General features: G+C 57.0%; 2 protein-coding genes across 4 annotated transcripts; both read left to right on the top strand.

Moving 5' to 3' along the window:
• Positions 1–1932: 1932 nt before the first annotated feature.
• PITX1 (paired like homeodomain 1) lies at positions 1933–18746 on the top strand. Of its 3 annotated transcripts, none has more exons than XM_078005215.1 (4): positions 1933–6936; positions 12507–12743; positions 14965–15197; positions 17141–18746. In XM_078005215.1, exons 2-4 carry the CDS (start codon positions 12575–12577, stop codon positions 17681–17683), a joined length of 945 nt encoding a protein of 314 aa, XP_077861341.1. In that variant the 5' UTR covers positions 1933–6936; positions 12507–12574; the 3' UTR covers positions 17684–18746. The 3 variants fall into 3 exon arrangements, with proteins under 3 accessions (XP_077861341.1, XP_077861342.1, XP_077861340.1); XM_078005216.1 differs by lacking the exon at positions 1933–6936 and adding an exon at positions 11077–11893; XM_078005214.1 differs by lacking the exon at positions 1933–6936 and adding an exon at positions 11215–11960.
• LOC144341291 (uncharacterized) lies at positions 5886–7700 on the top strand. Its single transcript, XM_078004370.1, has 4 exons — positions 5886–5949; positions 6000–6101; positions 6422–6941; positions 7502–7700. Exons 1-4 carry the CDS (start codon positions 5886–5888, stop codon positions 7680–7682), a joined length of 867 nt encoding a protein of 288 aa, XP_077860496.1. The 3' UTR covers positions 7683–7700.
• Positions 18747–19401: the final 655 nt, after the last annotated feature.

Genomic DNA, 19401 nt, shown 5'->3' with positions numbered 1-19401 from the left:
TTGACTTCTTTGATCCTTGAAGATGGAAACAGTCCCTGCTCTACAGATTCGCTTTGAGAACTAAAGGAGCTAATGTACAGGAAGATGTTTGCAAAGACCTGACACACACCTGGGGGCCTAATCCATGCGAGCTGATGTTATTATTACTGTTATTTGGGGCTTTAGCCATGTCAGCGAGCCTCAACCAATTTGAGTTCCTCGTGTAAAATGAGCTGGCAGCCAGTTGTGATGGGGAAATAGCCTGATACAATGAGCCCACTTCAGACCTAGCACAGAGCTGGTGCTCAGAAAGTGTTAGCCCCTCTGCATGCATCCAGTAGGTATTCAATAGATGCTTGCTGACTTCAATCACAAATGGCTAACAGGACATTTAAAAGGAACAAGAAACAGGTCCCTGAGGGATAAAGAGGGAGGCTGCCTTGGCTATCCCCAGGGTCCAGGACCCTTGGAGGCTGGGCTGGAAAGCCTCTAAAGGGGCTCCTACAGTTTGCAAACTATGGCCTAGGGAGCTCTGGAGCTCCTCGGGGGTATCTGTTGCATCTGAAGGGGCTACAGGGGAGAGCAGACAGCAACCAGGGCATCACTTCATTCCTCTGTTTAGGGGTCTTAGTAAAGTTTCATCTGAAAAATGTGCCCTGTTGCTAGAACTAACCTCACTTCTAATTTTTTAGGTGAGAAAATAAAGCCCAGAGAGGACGATCAGCAAGGAACCCAGCACCTTGGAGCCATGGAAACCCTTCTTGGTGCCTCTTTAGGCTCCTCATGGTAGCAGGGGCAGGAGGGCACACAGGGTGTTGTGCACCTAGCCCCAGGTAGATAAGAACATCCAGATGCACCTGCCCTTCACTAGCTTTGTCATGGCCCTGCCCCCATCCCAGCTTCAGGGTAAACCCCTGCTACCCTCAGTGCTCAGCCAGTAGGTCACTTCTTCCAGGAAGTCTGCCCTGACCACCAGGTTAGCTTTGCTCTCCTTGTTCTGTGCTCCCATGGCTCCAAACCGGCACCACTTCTAAAGATGCATTCATCTTTGGATCTGATCCCCTGTGAGGCATTGCATCAGCATTGTCCATCACTCCTGAGTCCCCAGCACCCCACCCAATGCCAGCACATAGAGTGGGTACTTAATAATTGCCTGTTGAATGAACGACTGAAGTATGGCCTCCATTTTCCTCATCTGCAAGATGAATAAATACCACCTTCCAAGGTAAGAAAAGTGGGCCCCTCACTGGGCTGTCTGGTAGGCTGGCAATCCAAGAGCTCAGACAGCAAGGGTCCTTCTCCTGCTGCCCCTGAGCAGCTTCCGAGGTCAGGCAGCCAGGCAGGAACCACCCACCAGTTTCCTCTGCCATGGCGGAGCCTCAATCTAATGAGCAAAGGCCTGGGCTGGTGGGCATATGGGGTTCCTTACCAAGACTCTAGGATATCCCACCCACCAGAAATGCCTGCCAGGCTGGCACAGACCCTCCTAGCATGAATATTTATTTAGGATTTGCAGAGAAGGGAAAAACACAGACTACTACAAAGCATCTGCAGAGGAAAAGAGACCACAAAGCCCCGGGGATCCCGTAGGGGCTCCCATAGCCAGCCCTGGCCTGACCCTAAGATCTACCAAGGGCTGCTTGGGATGGTCTCGTGAGCTGTGGCTGAGGGCCAGGCCCTCCGCATATGGGCATCTCTGTCCCTCACAACCCTGCGAGGCAAGAACTCTGCATCCCTCATTGAATGCCTAAGAAAACAAGGCTCACAATGCTAAGGGGGCAGAACTGACGCTCGCACCCAGGCTGACTCCTGGGAGCCTTGAGTACAGGGAGAATTGGGGCCAGGCATAAACATAGAGCATCTCAAGTCCCCAGGTTCTGTTCCCTCTCTGGTACTAGAGTGAGACTGGAGTGCCAGGGTGCACAGCATGGAATGAGGCTATAGCAGTGCTGGCCCCCAACCACCCTTACAACTGCACAAAATGCACTCCTATCTCCCCACAGGGAGGTGACCCAAGGACCCCCAGGAACAATGGCAGTCACTGTGAAGCCACCAGCCGTGTACTTCCAGGGTTCCCAGGCTAAAGGGTAGCAGCCCACAACACTGAGGAAACATAAATATTTCATGGGCCACTCCCTCCCAGCCTCCAATCCTGTGTTCAATTATCATGAAACAATTCAGAATTTCCAACTCAGGGCTAATAGGCTGCCATCAGCCAGTCAGCCAGTGCGGGCAGGGGCAATTACTTTAAAAGCTTCCGACAGGGTTGTTCACTGTACTGGCTCCCCGAATTGTCTATCTGTGATAGTGGCTGTGCCTCTTCAGGCCCTGAGCACTCTGTGTCCTGTGCAGGAGGGAGACATCTGGAGGGAGACCAAGGCACTGGCTGCAGAGCTTGTGATCATGAGACTCACTAGGCCTACAGATGGGTAAACTGAGGTCTTCGAGGGGCAGCTCCAGAAAGGCAGGGGCCATAATGTCTCACCTTCACATTTCCCATGCCAAGCTGTGGCCTCCTGCATTCACGGCAGATGAGTGGACAAAGGCTGATGGATTGATGGAGAAATGAAGGGATAGATAGAGAAGCTGGGCGGCTCAGCAAATGATGTTGCAATAATATGCTTCCATCTCACCTCAAATCCATCCTCCTCTCTCCAGGCAGAGTGGGCTTTTAAGATACACATCTGGCCAGGTCTCTCACTGTTCAAACCCTTCATCTACTCCTCTTTGCTTTCAGGATAACATCCCACCCTCCTATCAAAGATTATGGAGCCCTGTGGGATCTGGTTCCCACTTGATTCTCCAACTTCCTCTTCCCCTATCTGTTGCCCTGCCTTCTCATCTGTTCCAGTGCTATTATGAAGCCACACTGTCTTCCTTTATTATCAAGCATACCACAGTTTATCTCACTTCAGATCCTTTGCACATTATATTTTCCTAGGGAGGGGTCCCCAGGTGGTAGAAAAACTGTTACAGCCAACTCCTCTGTGTGTCACTCAAGACACTTCAACAGCAGGCTGCAGATTTCTCTCCAACACTGTGCTCCCACTATGTAATGGATTTCTGTGTCTGCCTCCTTGACTCAACCCAAATGAACAGGAGCCACCTATCTCTGTATCTCTGCAATCACAGGCACAAAACAGGTGCTCTCTACATTTTTTTCGACCTGAGAGGTCATTCTAGGAGGGTCTCAGGACAGGGTTCTGTCCAGTATTCCATGCAGATGCTGAGAGGACTACAATGAAAACAATACTTCAGATGCCCAAATAGCTTCTCATTTTGCTTTGACTACCAATACTTCCACAGTGCAATAGAATAATGCTCAAATACATTAATATCTTACCTGATCCTAGGGGGTCCTCCCTACTTTTAAAGCCTCAAACTTCCTCCCTCTCACAGATAAAAAAGGGAGTACAAATACATTCCCTTCCTTACTCTGTGGATCCATTCCTACAGGTAATCAAGACTCCGAGCTTCCCCTCCGACTTTCTGGCAGTGCTTCACCTCTCCCCACAGATGAGTGCAGGAACAATCCTGATGGACTTCAGACTCTCCCAACAGAGCCAATCCTTCCCCATCACATTGGACTGGACTTGCTACCCATACCATCAGCAGCCCCCTGAGAAATTTCACAGGGCAGAGTCTTCTTTGGAAACCAACCCTTTCCCTCCACCAACTCAGAGAACTTGTTCCAAATAGATGCCAGAACTCTTGGAGGAGCATGGTGACTCTGGGGTGCAGCCTCTGACCCTGGCCAAGCAAAGGCCTGAGCCACTCTTCCCCCACAAAGTGATTGGTGCAGGAGTGGGCATGTAAGCTGTACCCAGTCAATCAGCATAACTAAATCCCTTGCCCACTCTGGGGAGGGTCCTATAGTTGTTGCCAAGAGACGCTCAGCCCTGTTCTCAAGAAGCTTACAACTGGTAGGGGCAACAGGTTTTAATCTATCATTACACAAATATTTAATTTCAATACTGTTGCAATAAGAGCTATGAAGGAAAAGAATACTCCCCCTAGTTTTACTTGGTATTAAGATTTGGAAAAAAAAAAAAAAAAAAAAAACACTGCCTGAAGAATTGTTATGGTCCTCTGTATAATAGTGGCTGCAGACATTTGCTCATTATGTTCAGCATGAACCCATGTAACAAATTCATCAAAGCATTTTGCACTAGGGAGAAAAATTTATATTAGAGGAAGCACAGTAGTTTGGACTGAAACACAAAGAAAATTCAGCCAATTCTGCTGACCTTCTTTGATGGGGCACCTGGAAGCTGAAAAGTAAAGTGATATTCAGGAACAGTGACTACTACTTCTCTTCCTGGTGAATCCTGCCCCAAATCTCTTCTCTCTCTGATTCCCGATTCCACTGTGCCAGTGGGGATATATGCTCCCCAAGATGTCAAAACTAAAGGGAAATTGAAAAAAAAATCTTTTTAGAGAAGGGAAAATAAGATTATAAAAAGTGTGTTTTGTACCCCCCAAGTTTCACTAAGAACTTCCTGACTTCCAGGCCCTGGTGTGCCCCACCCACCAGCCTGGCCAGCTATCCTGGACCAAACTTCCTAGCACCTAAGCAGGGGATGAGGGCAGATAAATTAAATCAGAAAAGGGATCTGTTCCTCCTAGACTCAACCAACATGACCACCGTGGAGAAAGAAGGAAACAAAAACAAGAGCAAACTCTCTTAAAGAACAACCTGGCATCTATCACCGTTAGCATTCAGCCCCTCTGTCCACAGGACTCAGGACCAAGCCTCTCACCTTCATTATCTCATCCATTTCCCAAGAAGCAGGAATTCTTTTTCTCACATTTCACAGATGGGGAAGCTGAGGCTATGAGAGGTTATGTTATTTGCCAAAGTCACACAACTAGTAAAAGCCACTGACAAGATTCAGGCTCAGGCCATCAGGTGCCAGAGGCAGCATTTTTTGGCACCATAGGCCCTGCCTGGGGACAAGAGCATGCAGAAAATCTCGTAAGAGATGAGAACAAAACTCGGAAAATTGCTAGCATGCAGGGACGGGGCATGCAGGGAGGGGGGAAGGTGTGATTTCCTGCTACAGACGCCAGAGTAAAAGCCACCCCAGGAGTGCCTGTGCAGCCCTCCATAGTAAGGTCCAGCGGTTGCATTTATGCCCAAAGATGCCCCTGGTGCTTGGAGTGGAAGGTTCCAGAGACAAGATTGGAAGCTTCTCGGCTTAGCAGTTCTAGGGCTGGACCCTCCAACAAGCCATTTTACACATTCAGCAGTCAATGGGGGGGAGTGGACGTAGGGGGCTAAAATGCCCACAGCACAGGGTCCAAGTCGGCAGACTGCACTTTCTCCACGTCCAGGGTCCGCTAGTGCCGGCATCGGGGACTCAACCCCGGGTGCACAGAGCCCGGCACACACCACTGGAGAGGGATTCCTGCTGTTGAGGGTTGAGAGGAGGGTATGGAGTCCCCCGAACAGCACGACAGGGTTCAGGGGCCACCTGGCAAGGCCTGAATGCCGAGGCCTCTGTGAGCTTGGGTCGGGCTAGCTTCCCACTTCGGAGGTTGGGGAGGGCGTCGTGGGCCTCTGCGTTCCCAGGCCAAGCCGCCCTGGAGGCACGGACTAGCAGGACGCCGAGGTGGCGCGGGTCGCGGCCTCCCCCGCAGCAGCTGTCGGCGAGAACCAGGCAGGGAGGCGCCGCTGCTGACTGCACCTCATGAAACATTCACGCCCGGCTGCCGCGCTGCCATCTCCCGGCACCTTGCGCCCAAAACGGTCGCTCTGGAGCCCGTGGCCGTCCGCGGCCGTCCCTGAGAGGGTCAGGCCACAGCTCGACCTGCCCTGTGGTCCCATCCCAGAATCCCAGCAGCAAGCAGGCTCCGGCTGGGCACTTCGGGGTACCAGGAGTAGGTTCAGCCAACTGGTTTCCCCCATGAGGCTTCGCGCACAGGGTTATCTGGCCACGGGGCAACGCTGGGGAGCCCTGTGGCCTGAGGGTGAGCAAAGGGCAGGCTCCCAGTTCCCTTGCGTCCAGCCCATCTCCCAGTGGCAGCCAGCCAGGAACAGGCCTGCGGGGCCACGGAGGTGGAGGCGTCACCGTTCGCAGGCCCGGAGCAGGATGGCCGCTGGGGGATGTGCAGGCATAGGGGTTGGCCAAGGGGCCCCAGAAGTGTCTGTCCTAAGGGGTTGGTCTGCCCTTTCCTCACCAGCCCAGCCCCTGAGGAGAGAGAAGGAGGCAATCCCCCAAACAGGGCAGGTCGGGCGGTTGCCCCTCCCTAGCACCCCCTACTCCCAAACACAGAAACCCTGGGGTCTGTCCTCAAACCTCCCTGGCTGCCACGCTCTGGGCAGCGGACTCTCCCTGCCAACACGCAAGACCAGCTCCCTCCCGCAGGCTGAGCAGAAAGAAGAAAGGTCCAATCTCAAAACCCCCGATTCGACCACCAGCCCCTGTCTAAACGGAAGTAGGGCCAGCCCCTCACAAGTCAGGTGGGAAACTGGGCCCAGGGAGAGAAAGTGCGCCAGGGCCAGGCTGGGACCCGCTGCGGCTTGGTCCGCATGCGGCCGGGCGCCTCCACGGAGGTCCCAGGGCGAGCTCCCGGGCCTCGACACCCGGCCGCCAGCCACGCGGACCCCAGCCTGCGCCCCGAGGGAGGCCGGGACCCCTAGCCGGCGGGACTGCGCGCCGCCCCTCTCCCCTCAGGTCCCGGCGAGCGCCTAGCTTCCCCTCCCCCGCTTCCCGCCTCCCGGCCGGTGTCCCCGCCTTCCCCGCGGGCGACGGGCGGCGGCGGCTGGAGGAGCGGGCCGAGCCGAGGCCGCCCCGGCCTCGCGCGCTGGGATGTAGCGAACCAGCAGGGGTCGAAGAACCGTGCAGTGCCAGAGCCAGAGCTGGATCCGGGTCCCACAGCCGGAGCCGAAACCTGAGCCAGAGTCCGCGGCGGGCGAGCCCGGAGCCAAAGAGCCGCAGACACAGCGCTGCCCAGGTGGGGTAAGAGACGCTGGGCTAGGGGCGCAGGGTCTCCGCGTTGGAGGGGCGCAGGGAGGTGGCGGCCGAGTCCTGAGCAGTTTGCTTCTGGCGTGTGTGGGTCCAGCCGGCAGCGCCTGACAGCGCAAGGCGCGGAAGGTCAGGAGCCTTCGAGGCAGCGCGAGGAGCTCGTTCCTGCACCCAGGGCACAATCATAGCCGCCGTCACCGGGTGCTACCCCACCTAACTGGTGGGATCAACCCTCTGCTTTAGCTCCGGACACCCCAAGAGGGTAGCAGCCTCGGGGGCATGGGCCACGGCCCCGCGAAGGGCACAACCTGGGAAGCCGGTGGCAGCCCCTCGCGGCGTTGCGGGACGCAGGGCCCCCATCCCCACCCCCAGGAGAAGTGGGCAGGAGAGAGGGCCGCCCGCTGCTCCCCGCTGCGTCCAGCGATAGAGTGCCCCACCACCCATGGAAGTGCTGGCCCCTCTGCGTGGCCCGGGACTTCGGCCGTGGCTTCGCTTCAAGAGGGTATTTTTCCTAAACGAAACCGCTTCATTCGTTCGTTCGTTCGTTCGGGCAGCAATGCCGCAGAAAAGCAGCAGACGTCGGTCCGCGCCCTGGCTCTCTTCGCCCCGGACCCAGACGTCCCGTCGCAGCGCTCGGAGGTGCCCCCAGCCCATGGCGGCCTGCCCTCGCCGGCACAGGTCGGGCTTTTTCTTCCCAGGAGAGAAACCCCAAATTTCTTTCGTAACGTCCAATAAAGACATTCCCGCGGCTTCTCCCGGGTTTGGTTGTTGACGCAGGGTCCCAGAGCACTGCAGCCGCTTCTCAAGAACCGGGTCTCGGATTTCTGAAATTGACCAGCTTCGTAAATTGGAGCCTATTCTCCCGCAGCAAAGGGCCCCAAAGCTGGTATCGCAGTAATGGGAACCCCAGGCTGGAATCCGGGTCCCAAACTTTTCCGATTTAGGAATTCCCTGAATCTACAAATATTTAGTTCACTTTTCTGAAAAACTAAGGCTTGTGTATTCTCTTGATATCCCTGTGACCTCTGAAAGCCACCAGGGTCAGAGGGAGGAAATCCCAGGTTGCTGTCCACTAGGGGAGGATTCAGGTCTAGGGTTCAGGTCTAGGGTAGTCAGGGCAAAAGCTACAGGCAGCAGGGGCAGCACAGAAGACCTGCTGTCCCCATACCCTTTCCTGGGGCTGCTTTGGGCCTCCCGCCTCTCTTCCAGGGAAAGGAAAAGAGGTGGGCTGGGGCGTGGAGACCAGGCTGTCTGGACTCTAGGATGCAGAGGCCTCCACACAGGCTCAGGGTGCTCTTCTCCCATGAAAGCAACCGCTGGGAAGAGGAGGCTATGGTGCATCCATAAGTTGCCCCTGCTCCCCAGTTGTGCGACCAGCTGCTACGTCCTTCCTAGTCTTCTTCCCCCCAGCTCAGCCATTCTCAGGAACCAGACAGCATCCATGGACTTAGGTGAGAGATGGGCTGGGGAGAGCCATGGGTCCTACCAGCCGCTGACTGAGGGGCCCACAGCACAGAGTCCTGAGTTCCATACTCCCATCTGTGCTTCACTGGCGGCAGTCCTGCCCAAATACATCCTGGCTGTCCCCAGGACAGGCTGGGGATCCCCAATTGGCAGGAAGCCTCAGACTGGGGTCCCAGGAAGCCTAAAGGAGCCAGTGAGGTCTTTCCAGCCCCTACCTGAGCACCCTCCTCCCCACTTACCCAATAATTGCTGTATTCAAAGAAACAGGAGCTTTTATTGGGGAGGGGGTATTAGATCAGGCAGAAAGAGGTAGGTGGTCCAAACCTGCACTCCCAAAACTGGGTTTTCAAGTTTGAACTTCTCCACAGACTAAGAGGCTTAGGGCTGGAATGTCCCAGAGAGTCATGGATAGCCCTGGTGGCAGGTCATGGCACATTCCTTCCTTTTTCCTAAAATACCTTGATTCTGGGAGCAAGGATTAGAGCAGGGTGCCCCCATGGGTGGGTAGAAGGATGGCCCCCACCCATAAAAGCCTTCCAACCACCCTGCCCAAATTACATTACTAAACCATTCTTGGGCACAGGCTGTTTTTAGTGAGCTAGGCTTCAGGAAGGGTCCTCGTGGTAACTACTTCAACCCCACAACAGCCCAGGTTCTTCTGCTCAGCCCAGCCAGGACCCTAAACTCCAAAATTCTTGAACATCACAGAATCATTGCTGGCTTTGTGTGGTCAGGGAGGGGTGGGGAACAGGGCACATGGTTCCAGCTCCACTAAGCCCCCTTCCCTCCTCTCTTCCTGTCCCATCAGCAAGTGAGCTGGACACTGAAGCAGCAGGCAGAGTCCGGTGTTGGACGTGGGAACTGAGGCTCAAGGCAGATCAAGTCTTTACCTTGAGGCAAACACAGGTCACCCAGCGCAGCTGGGGGAACACAGAGCCTCTGCTTACTCCTGAAAGAGTGCTGTTTTCTGTCCTGTGTGTGTGACATGTCCCTGAGTGTGCAAGAAGCCCCTATCTTGACTGGGACAATGACCAGTGAGAGAGAGTAGCTGGGGAAGAACAGAGAGCGTGTCCAGGTCCCTTCCCCAGCCAATGCCCAAGATCAGGCCACAGCCTCCTCACAATCAATTGCCTCCTCACTCCTTGATCACTCCGTGCTGCCCAGGCCCAGCAGAACAGACTCTGCCAGCAGGCCCCACTAGCCCCAGCCCCTCTTTGGGTCTCAGGTCCCCTGAGGATACGGGGCTTCACCTGAAACAGTCTGAGGGCTTTTCCATCTACACAGCAGGCATCAAGATCACCAAATAAAGGGACTATTGTGCCTGCCTGGAGCCCTGCCAGAAGTTTGGGCCCAGAGGGGCACACAGCAGGTGCTCAATAACTGCATTAAATGCACTAACAGTGAGGATACAGCCCCTCAGACTAAGCAGTGAGTGCTGCTCACAAAACAGTTCCCACTGGGGGATGGCCCAAAGAGTCACTTTGGTCCCTCTGGGAAGTGAGGGGGCTATGAGTCCCAACCTCCTCTGGATGCCCACAGACAGATCATTCATTTCTAAGTCTCTGCCCAGAGACGCACGGTGCTTCCCACCTTGGCCTGACATGTGGCGGGGTTAGAACACACCTCCTATCCCATGCCAGCCGGCGTTCATGCCAAGTAGCACACATATGCCTAAACTCAGCGCTTCCATAGTGCAGTGAGTACATGTGTGTGCACAGCATCTCCGCATGGATGTATAGGATGTGCGTGTGCGCGCGTGCCCCCATGCTGTCTGCACTCAGGCTGTTCTATGGGATAAGACAGCTAAAAGGAGAATGGTGTGTGAAGGGACACTCCCCAGCATGCTGCAGCACCTGAATATCTCCTTGAAAGGAGGGATCTTCTACTGGAGACTCCAAGAAACGTGGTAAAGGTGGGGCTGAGGGCAAATGCTGGGCAACTGTGCTTCCCCATGTTCCTCTGCCCATGACCAAGACTCATTTCATGGAGGGAGATCTCAGCTTGGAAGAAGGCAGAAGTCACTGAGCCTCCCCAACCCAAACTCCTGGGAAGTGTCATCCCTCTGGCCTCAGACCCTGCATTCTATGGTCACAGACGCACAGTGAGAAAGGGCCAGGCCCTAAGGAGCTGTGCTGTCTCTCCATGGCCCAGAGTGGGGGATGGGGGCAGGGGTGCTTTGGACTAACATGGAGGGAATGGAAGGCAGGTCTGGTTCCAGCCTGTGTGCCTGCCCCTGGCCCCAGCCGCCCTCACAAGGAGCTCAGCTGACCGTGGGTGTCTCCCTGTGATGCGAAGGGGTAAGGCGAGGACTCAAAGGCAGAACCTGCAGAGTGCCCCAGACGCCGACACCTGCGCAGTCAGTGCCACCCACCCAGGAGTTGAGGAGGCACTGGGTTTTGGGGTGAGGACACTGGACACCTCCCTGCTTCTTTCCCAGACCGACAATCTCCCTGGCGCTGCTCCCTTGGGTTGCTGTGTCTGGTGGAGCTGGTCACAGGTGAGGGGCAGAGGGCAGTCTGGGGTCCGCCTATGGCCAGAGAAGCAGGTCAGGGCGGCGCCTTGCCGCCCCAGCTGTGGCCTGTTTGCTCAAGACGCTGAGGTCTTGGGGCCAGGTAACAATTGTTGAGCAAAATCCTTCGACAAACTTCACCTACGTGCAAGGACTTGAGGAGGGAATCACTCTTGGGAGTGGGAGAGTAATGTCTTTGCCTGTGCCCAGTGAAGGCCCATTGGAGCTGCAACTCAGCTACCACTGTGTGGGAGAGAAGCTGGAAGACTGAGGGCTTCCTGGGCTGCTGGCCCAGGGTTGGGAGACAGCAGTCACCTGGCCTACCAGGCCTGTGCCTGAAGCCCTGGGAAGCCAGGATGCAGGCCCCAGGCTGGGACAAAGCTACCCTGAAGGAGGGCAAAGGCTGCCAAGGCCAACCCCATGCCTGCCAAGGCCAGGCCTGGCCCATTTGGCCAAAGTGTAAGGTGTAAAACAAGGGGAGAGGTAGAAGAGGCTGTGGGGCCTGGCTGGGATTCTGGGGTCTTCCCTCTGCATTCTCCAAACGCCTAGAGCCAGCAGAAACGTTTCGTCTGATTAGAAGCCATCATTTCTATCCCAATCCCGGAAAATTGACTGCGGTGCAGAGAGGGAGGCCTGAGAAGCAGCCTTAGGGGAGAAGGTCCAAGCTAATTAGGAGGCAGCATCCGGGGGCCCATTAGAGCGCAGGCTGCTGTCACTCAGCCGGGCTGAGTTCCCGGGAGAAGAGGCTGGAGAAGGAGGGGCAGGCGGCCCCTCGACGAGGACACCGCTGGGAGCTGCCGGAACGGGCCCCGGGCTCTGCCCCCGCCCCGGCGCTGGCTCGAAGGCGCCCGCTCCGTGCGATCCTGCTCGGCAAACATTCACTCATCCTGGGCTGTTCTCGCCAGCGCTGGGGACTTCGAGGCGGCCGAGACGGGAGTTGATTCTAGGCGAAACAAGTCATTTGGGGCCTGAGGTGGGCACGAGCCGCCCGGGACTTGCAGCCCAGATGCGTTTCTTTTGTGAGGCCGAGGGAGAACTCGGTGTGTCACCGGGGAAGGAGGGAGAGGCGCGGCGAGGCCGCGGGGGGCGGGGAGGCGGCGGGAAGGTGGCTGCGGAGGGGGAGGGCGCGGGCGAGGCAGGGAGGGAGGGAGGGCGGCAGAGAGGGCGCGGCGGCGCGGGCGGCTTGGGGCTGGATTCCGCCCGCGCTCCCTCGCTCGCTCGCTCCCTCCCCAGCCCCCTCCCACCCAGGCCCACCCCACCCAGCACCCCTGGCGCAGGGACTGCTGGAACCTGGCTGTGCGCGCTGTCGCTTTAAGACAGACTCTGCCGGCGCCGTCCGGAGCCTTAGAAACCGGCCCCGGATCGCGAGTCGGAGCCGGAGCCGGGGCCGGCCCGGCTGCTGAGGCCCGAGCGGCAGAAGCGCAGCACAGAGCGCTAAGCCAGGCGCCCGGTCGCGAGAAGCTGCCGCCGCCTCTGCCCGCCCGGCCCCGCAGCCCCGGGCGGTCCATGGGGCGGGTACGGCGTCGCTGCGGGCGCCGGCAGCCCTGGAGGGCAGCTGCTTAGGCGCTGCGCTCTTGTCCCCGCAGGTCGCAGCCAGGGCGGCGGGGCGCGCCCAGCCCCGGCCCCTGGAGCGCCCGCCGCGGTCCCCACCTCCATGGACGCCTTCAAGGGGGGCATGAGCCTGGAGCGGCTACCGGAGGGGCTCCGGCCGCCGCCGCCGCCACCCCATGACATGGGGCCCGCCTTCCACCTGGCCCGGCCCGCCGACCACCGCGAGCAGCTCGAGAACTCCGCCAGCGAGTCGTCTGACACCGAGCTGCCAGGTAAGCGCCGTTCCCCTCGCGGCGCGCACGGAGCCTACTTGGGCGCGGGGCACGGGGAGCTGGGAGCAGGGCCTGACGCCCGCGCCGTGCAACCAAGCTCCCTCTCCGCCCCAGAAGCGTCAGGAGCTTTCTTTTTCCCGTTCTCGACCTGATGGTGAACGCGGAAACTTAACGCATACGCGAAGGCACTTCCACGCGGTCCCCACGCGCCAACAGACTGGCAGATGCATGAGCCTACAGCTAGAGGGTTGGACTGACAGCCCCTCTTGATCAGGAGTAAATAGAACGGGGGAAAATTGGATTTGCGCAACTGGGCACTAAGAAGCGACTCGGACGAAGGGAGAGGAGCAGACCGAGAAAGGAATGGGGGTGACGGGCGAGAGAACGCCCTCAGAGAGACAGAGAGAGAGGCTAACACCGTGACAGTAGGCGACAGAATGAAAGAGAGAGGCCAAAGAGAAGGGGCGGGCGGGAAGGGTAAACGGGGAGAGGGGGTCATCAAGTAGAAGGAAGACACAGAAGACGGTGAGGGCGAGCGGGCCAAGAGGCGCGGCCGGACTCCCAGCAAGGCCAGCCCGAACCCCGATCGAGGGATCCGGCCCACGTGTGCAGCCGAAGCCCGGAGCTGCCCGGCCCTGGCCCCCGCCCCGGCTCCGGCGCGTCTCCCTCCGCGCTGCCTTTTTGTACGAGCTGGAGCTTTTTTCCAGCAGCGAACTGGGCCCGGGGGTGGCCGGCGCGGGCAGTAGGGTAGCGAATCCGCTGCCCAGCACAGCCGCCTGGGTCCCCGAGGGGCTCAGAGCTCCCCGGCATGGGCGCCTCTTCTGCTCGTTTCTTCTGTTCATTTCTTAATACACAGCTGAGTGTTTCTTTACACTTTCTTAATCTGTTTGTTTCTCTTTTGCATCCCTAAGTGATTTTTCTGAGAGGTTCTGTTTGCTTGGTTAAAACACAATCAACGCTGAACTATACTTTTGTTTTCAAAAGTTTTAAGTGCGGTCTTTGGTTGGTTTTATTTTTAAAACCTAGAGAGATATATAATCATAGATTGATTTTTTGAACCAAATCTATGAGGATGAATTAACAATTTTAACTTTATCTTTCGATTTTGAAATAATTAATATACTAAGTGTAGGTCTCTGGAATTTAAAATATCTACATGCAACATTATTCTTCCGGAGATTTTAAAAAGTCAATCCAAAATGGCGCGTTTCTCCGGAATTTTCTCAAAATCCATTTACAGTGGTGTTATTTGGGGAATTTAAATTATCTAACTATAATGTGTTTCTCTGGGATTTAAAAATTATCTCTGTAAGGGCCTTATTGGGAGGGAGTTAAAAATCTATTTACAACGGTACATTATTTTTTTAAATCCCAAAGAAATAAATGCTTCTGTCAGCCTGGAGTTTATACACTTACAGGTCTGTATTTAGTTAGGGGTGTGTTTGTACCGAGCTTTCTGGCTTCTTAATTTACATTTGCTCTGTGTTTCTTCCTGTCTGATTTTGAGAATTTGTGGCCCTTTCTGTGTCTTTAGGCATAGAGCTGTGAGCTTTTCTGGGCTTCTGTGTTTTGTTTTTAAATTCTTTTTCTTTATGTATCAATGTTTCTATGGCTGCGTGTGTTTTGTGTAGCTTCAAAGAGAGACAGACTGAAGCCCGAGGTCACCTAGACAGAGTCTGTCTGTCTGGGCTGCAGTTGGTGGGGTTTTCTAGGCTTTGGGACTGGAGGCCTGGAAGCAAGGCCGAGAACCGGCTGTGTTGTGCCTGCCCAGTGGGGCTCCCACACATCCCTGAGGAGAAAAAAGTGGAGGAGTTTAGGCTGGAAAGATCTGCTCCTAGTTCAGAAAAGCAGAGACCCCCTCAGATTTAGACCCCCTAAGAGGTCGCAAAACAAACAAAACAAAGCATACATTTGCTCCGAACATCAGCAGCAGGGCAGTCTGAGCCGAGCTAAGACTGGCAGGCCCTGCCCAGCCAGGAACCCAGGCCCGCGGCTAGGGCTCCGATTCTTGGGCTCTTCTCCGCGGTACACCAGACTAGAGGTGCCTACTGACGACCAGCACCCGGCGGGCGCTTTCCAGTGGGGACAGTTCCCAGGGACCCTGGAGGGAGGGAAGGAGGGAAGCCCGCGCTGGTGGCTTGGCGGGCGCTTCGGTGGAGCCGGGACGGGGTGCAACGGGGCGTAAGCCCAGGTGACCTGCTCCACGTCCTGCCTACTGCAGAGAAGGAGCGCGGCGGGGAATCCAAGGGGCCTGAGGACAGTGGCACGGGAGGCACGGGCTGCGGCAGCGCAGACGACCCAGCCAAGAAGAAGAAGCAGCGGCGGCAACGTACGCACTTCACAAGCCAGCAGTTGCAAGAGCTAGAGGCCACGTTCCAGAGGAACCGCTACCCCGACATGAGCATGAGGGAGGAGATCGCCGTGTGGACCAACCTCACCGAGCCGCGCGTGCGGGTGAGCAAGGGGTGCGCCTAAGAGCACCCGCGCAGAGGGCTCCCGGGCCGCCTCTGCTGCAGCCCTCCAAAGCTTAGACCCACAAGCAGACCTTAACTCTCCCACCATTCAGACCTGGTCCCTCCCACCACCGGCGATCCCCACCTTAGGCCCTGGCCCACCTAGCGTCTGCCAGGCCTCCAGGCCGCCATGGACCTCCAACCCCTCTGACCGTCATCCTACCTGATCCTCGGACTAAGGCAGCCCCAGCCCAAAGACCTGTGCCCTCAGGGGACTCCCCCATGTCCTGTGGGGCCCAGGACCCACTTGGATGTTAACAGGATACCCTGGGCCAGAGACTGGGCAGTGGATTCCCTGCCGCTGGGGACTTCGGGAGCTGCTGGCTTTACCCCGAAAACGAAAGGGAAAGGCAGGTCCTGCCTGGCTGCATCGGAGAAGCCAGAAAGGTGCCGGGGTTTGGGGCTCTCAAAACTTCCTGGAGCAGTGGTCCCATCTCACAAGCAGATTCTCTAAAAGCTCAAGATATTCTCCACCCTCCCCAGCCGTCAGTAGGACCCTTTGCCTTCTGCCTTTTCCAGAAGGTCTCCTGTCTGGTGAGGTGGGGGGTGGCTCTGGGACCCAAATGTCCTTCCCAATCCCTTTTGGGATATGCCATCTCAGACCCAAGACCAGCCTGCATTCTCCCTCTTCTCACCCGTTCGGTTTCAAGTAAAAGCAAGGCTTTCCTGCCAGGGTAGCAACAGAATCATTTCTTCCCTGGGGGCGCAAATATTTAATCAGATATTGGGAGCACCTCCCAAGTCGACCGAAGTCCCACCTGGCCCACAGACTCCTTACCATAACCCGCACCCCTCCCTAGGCAGGCTGGCCAGCCCAGTGGGACTTGGAGTGAAGACACAGCACTCAGTAATCCTGAACTCACTAATCCTGCCCAGGTTTATGGTGGTAGGGGTGAGTGGGGGTGGAATCAGGCAGTGTCAGTGCTGGGGACTAGGGAAAGCTGAGAAGCAGGGGTCTGGCAAACTAGCTCAGGAAACTTCACTCAGAACTGGAGGAAAATCCGAGAGGGCAGAGAGCATGCGGTAGGCAGATAGGTAAGGATGGGGAAGGACTAGGAGGTTGTCACCAAAATTGGGGGGAGAAAAGGAAGGGCAGGAAGATTAGAAGAAACTAGTAAGAATAGAAAAAATTAAATATTTGTGGAGAAACATATTTGGCATATATTTAGGCGGCAGGAAAGAAATTAGGAAGCAAAAAGATCAGGTATTTGAGAAAAAGAATCAGCTGTTTAAGGGGAACAGTAGAGGTCAGATATTTGGAAAGGATTAAAAAGCCTAATATTTGGGGACGAATCAAAAGGATCAAAAATGGGGGATAAACAAGAAAACAGACTGAGGGAGAAGAAAGAGGTTCAGACAGCGGGATGGACTAAACGAAAATAAACATTTGGAGCCGAAAAGAAAACATCAAATATTGCCGATAAAGATGATAGCAAACTATTTGAGCGATGAAACAGATCGAAGAATTGGGGGAGTCGGAAAGTCCTATGTCTCAGGGAGGAAAAATACCTTTTGTATTTGAGGGAGAATAAAAAGACTGAAATATTTAGCGGAGTGAACCCGTTTGGGGGAGAAGGCAGAGGTGAACTGGTTGAGAGAGGAAGAAAGAAAACGAATATCTGTTCAAATAAACGAGAATCTGTATTCGGAGAAAATGGATATAATTTGGGAGAGAGGTTAAAGATCGGAAAAAGAAAATAGTATTTTCTGGGGACAGGAAAGGAACCATTGTGGAGGGAATGCAGGAGCGGAAATATCGGTAGAAGGAGAGAAACGACAGTTCGGAGGGCAGCGGGCGGATGGAGGGCTCCAGGCGGTGGGGAGCCAGGTGGGGGCCCTCCCGGCCCACAGCAGCCCTGACCCTTCTCCCGTCCCCTCCCCCAGGTCTGGTTCAAGAACCGGCGAGCCAAGTGGCGGAAGCGTGAGCGTAACCAGCAGCTGGACCTGTGCAAGGGTGGCTACGTGCCGCAGTTCAGCGGCCTGGTGCAGCCCTACGAGGACGTGTACGCCGCCGGCTACTCCTACAACAACTGGGCCGCCAAGAGCCTGGCGCCAGCGCCGCTCTCCACCAAAAGCTTCACCTTCTTCAACTCTATGAGCCCGCTGTCGTCGCAGTCCATGTTCTCGGCACCCAGCTCCATCTCCTCCATGACCATGCCGTCCAGCATGGGACCAGGCGCCGTGCCTGGCATGCCCAACTCGGGCCTCAACAACATCAACAACCTCACCGGCTCCTCGCTCAACTCGGCCATGTCGCCGGGCGCCTGCCCGTACGGCACTCCCGCCTCGCCCTACACCGTCTACCGGGACACGTGCAACTCGAGCCTAGCCAGCCTGAGGCTCAAGTCCAAACAGCACTCGTCGTTCGGCTACGGTGGCCTGCAGGGCCCGGCCTCGGGCCTCAACGCGTGCCAGTACAACAGCTGACCGCCCCGCTGCACGACGCGGGCCGGCTGCCGGCACAGGGAAGGGCTGGGGCGCGGAGGACGCACGCGGGGCCCCTGGCTCGCAAGCCCCGGCTCACCGCTTTGCGGACCTCGCGCCTGCGCAGCCCCCTCCTCCCACTTCCTACTCCGGGTTGGTTTTGTGTTTGCTTTTCCGGATCCCACTCTGCCCTCCAAAAAGAAAAAAAAAAAAAAACAAAGCAAAAAGACGTCGGAGAAAAGTGCCGCGAAAAAAATGGATGAGTTGCAATTTCCCTCGGGATGGCGCGGGTGGTGTGTGTGTGTTCCCACGGGCCCCGGAGGCCCACTCCGCGGAGGGGACGCGGCGCGGTAGGCGAGAGGGCCCCCCACCCCCACGGCGGGATGCCCAGCGGCCGGGGGAGGACGCCCTCGTAGCCCGCGTCCCCGCCGTGCTGGACCCATACTGAGCGGCCGGGCCTGCGGACTGGATGTGTGGGACCTGGACTTGCCTGGGATTTCCCGACCCCGTACAAACCAAGATGCCCTCTCCAAGCTGGGCCCGGCCGAGAGCGCGTTAGCTCAAGTCGGGATCCGCGTTGGGGCAGGCGTTGGATTGGGGGTGACGGTGCCCCAGCCCAGGATCCGGCACTTGGTGGAGCCGCACTCGGCTCCGGCGCGCCTGGTAGAGCCCCGCTGGCCCTGCGCCCCGGAGCCCTATATTGAGGCCACGGAGAGGCAGCGGGCAGTGCGGACCTGGCGGGAGGAGGGGGAGGTCCGTCTCAGAACACCCCCAGCCTCGAGCTTAGCCGCAAGCCCAGGCCTTCTGCTCTGCTCCCGGGCTAGGAGGCGGCCCCCTGTCTGGGCGAACAGTCCCCTCCTCACCGCCCGCCGTGCAAGAGTCGAGCCGGTAGAGCAAGGGGCGCGGCCCCAGGGCCCTGCGCCCACTTTGCACATCCGCTCTCCGGCCCGCGCCCCTGTTTACAGCGTCCCTGTGTATGTTGGACTGACTGTATAGAATTATAAATCTGTCTATATCGACTTGTCCATGTACGTCTATTAAAACCATAGTCCGAGCGTGCTAAGCACTGCTGAGCCCCGACTGCTTCATTGGGCTGAGGAGGGAGGCGGATAGAAAGGAAACTGTGGGTAGAAAGGGAACCGGGCCCCTTGGGTAGGAGGGGAGCACCAAGGCAGCCCCCGCCGAGGTCTCCCTACCCCGCTTCCCCACCACCATTCTTGACCTGCTCAGCCTGGCTGCCATTAGGGCACCGACCGACGTTGCGAGCCCGCCCGGTGCGCGCCCGCTAAGCTGCGCCGCGTTGTGCGCGGGATGCCTTAGCAAGAACCCCCTCCCTCCACGGCTGCCGAACTGTGCAGGTTCTTCCCTGGTGACCCTCGAGGCCCCAGGGTGCAATGGGGTCCTTGCCTGCCCAGAGCGTTCGGGCAGGGGGCTGCTGAGAGCCTCTTTAGACCTGGGGTTGCCTTTTCTTCCGTGGGTCCGGCAACAGCCCCTCTTCTCTCCTCGGAGCCAGGGCCAGGCTGTTCCAGGACTCAGGCAGCTGGATCTATCAGAGTCTAGCGAGGGCCTCCCGCTGCCTTTCTCCCTAATGCCCGCAACGTGCCGAGGGCCCACCCAGGGGCGTGCGGCTGTGCAGGAGAAAGTGTCCGTCACACAGGACTCACTTCTCACTTCCAATACATCTCAACTTGTGGGGACTGCTGGCCGCCTCCGCCCTCCCC

This window comes from Macaca mulatta, chromosome 6, assembly GCF_049350105.2.
Source record: "Macaca mulatta isolate MMU2019108-1 chromosome 6, T2T-MMU8v2.0, whole genome shotgun sequence".
NCBI lineage: Eukaryota > Metazoa > Chordata > Mammalia > Primates > Cercopithecidae > Macaca > Macaca mulatta.
The sequence above is the reverse complement of the archived record's forward strand: the minus strand, read 5'-3'. Positions and strand labels throughout refer to the sequence as shown.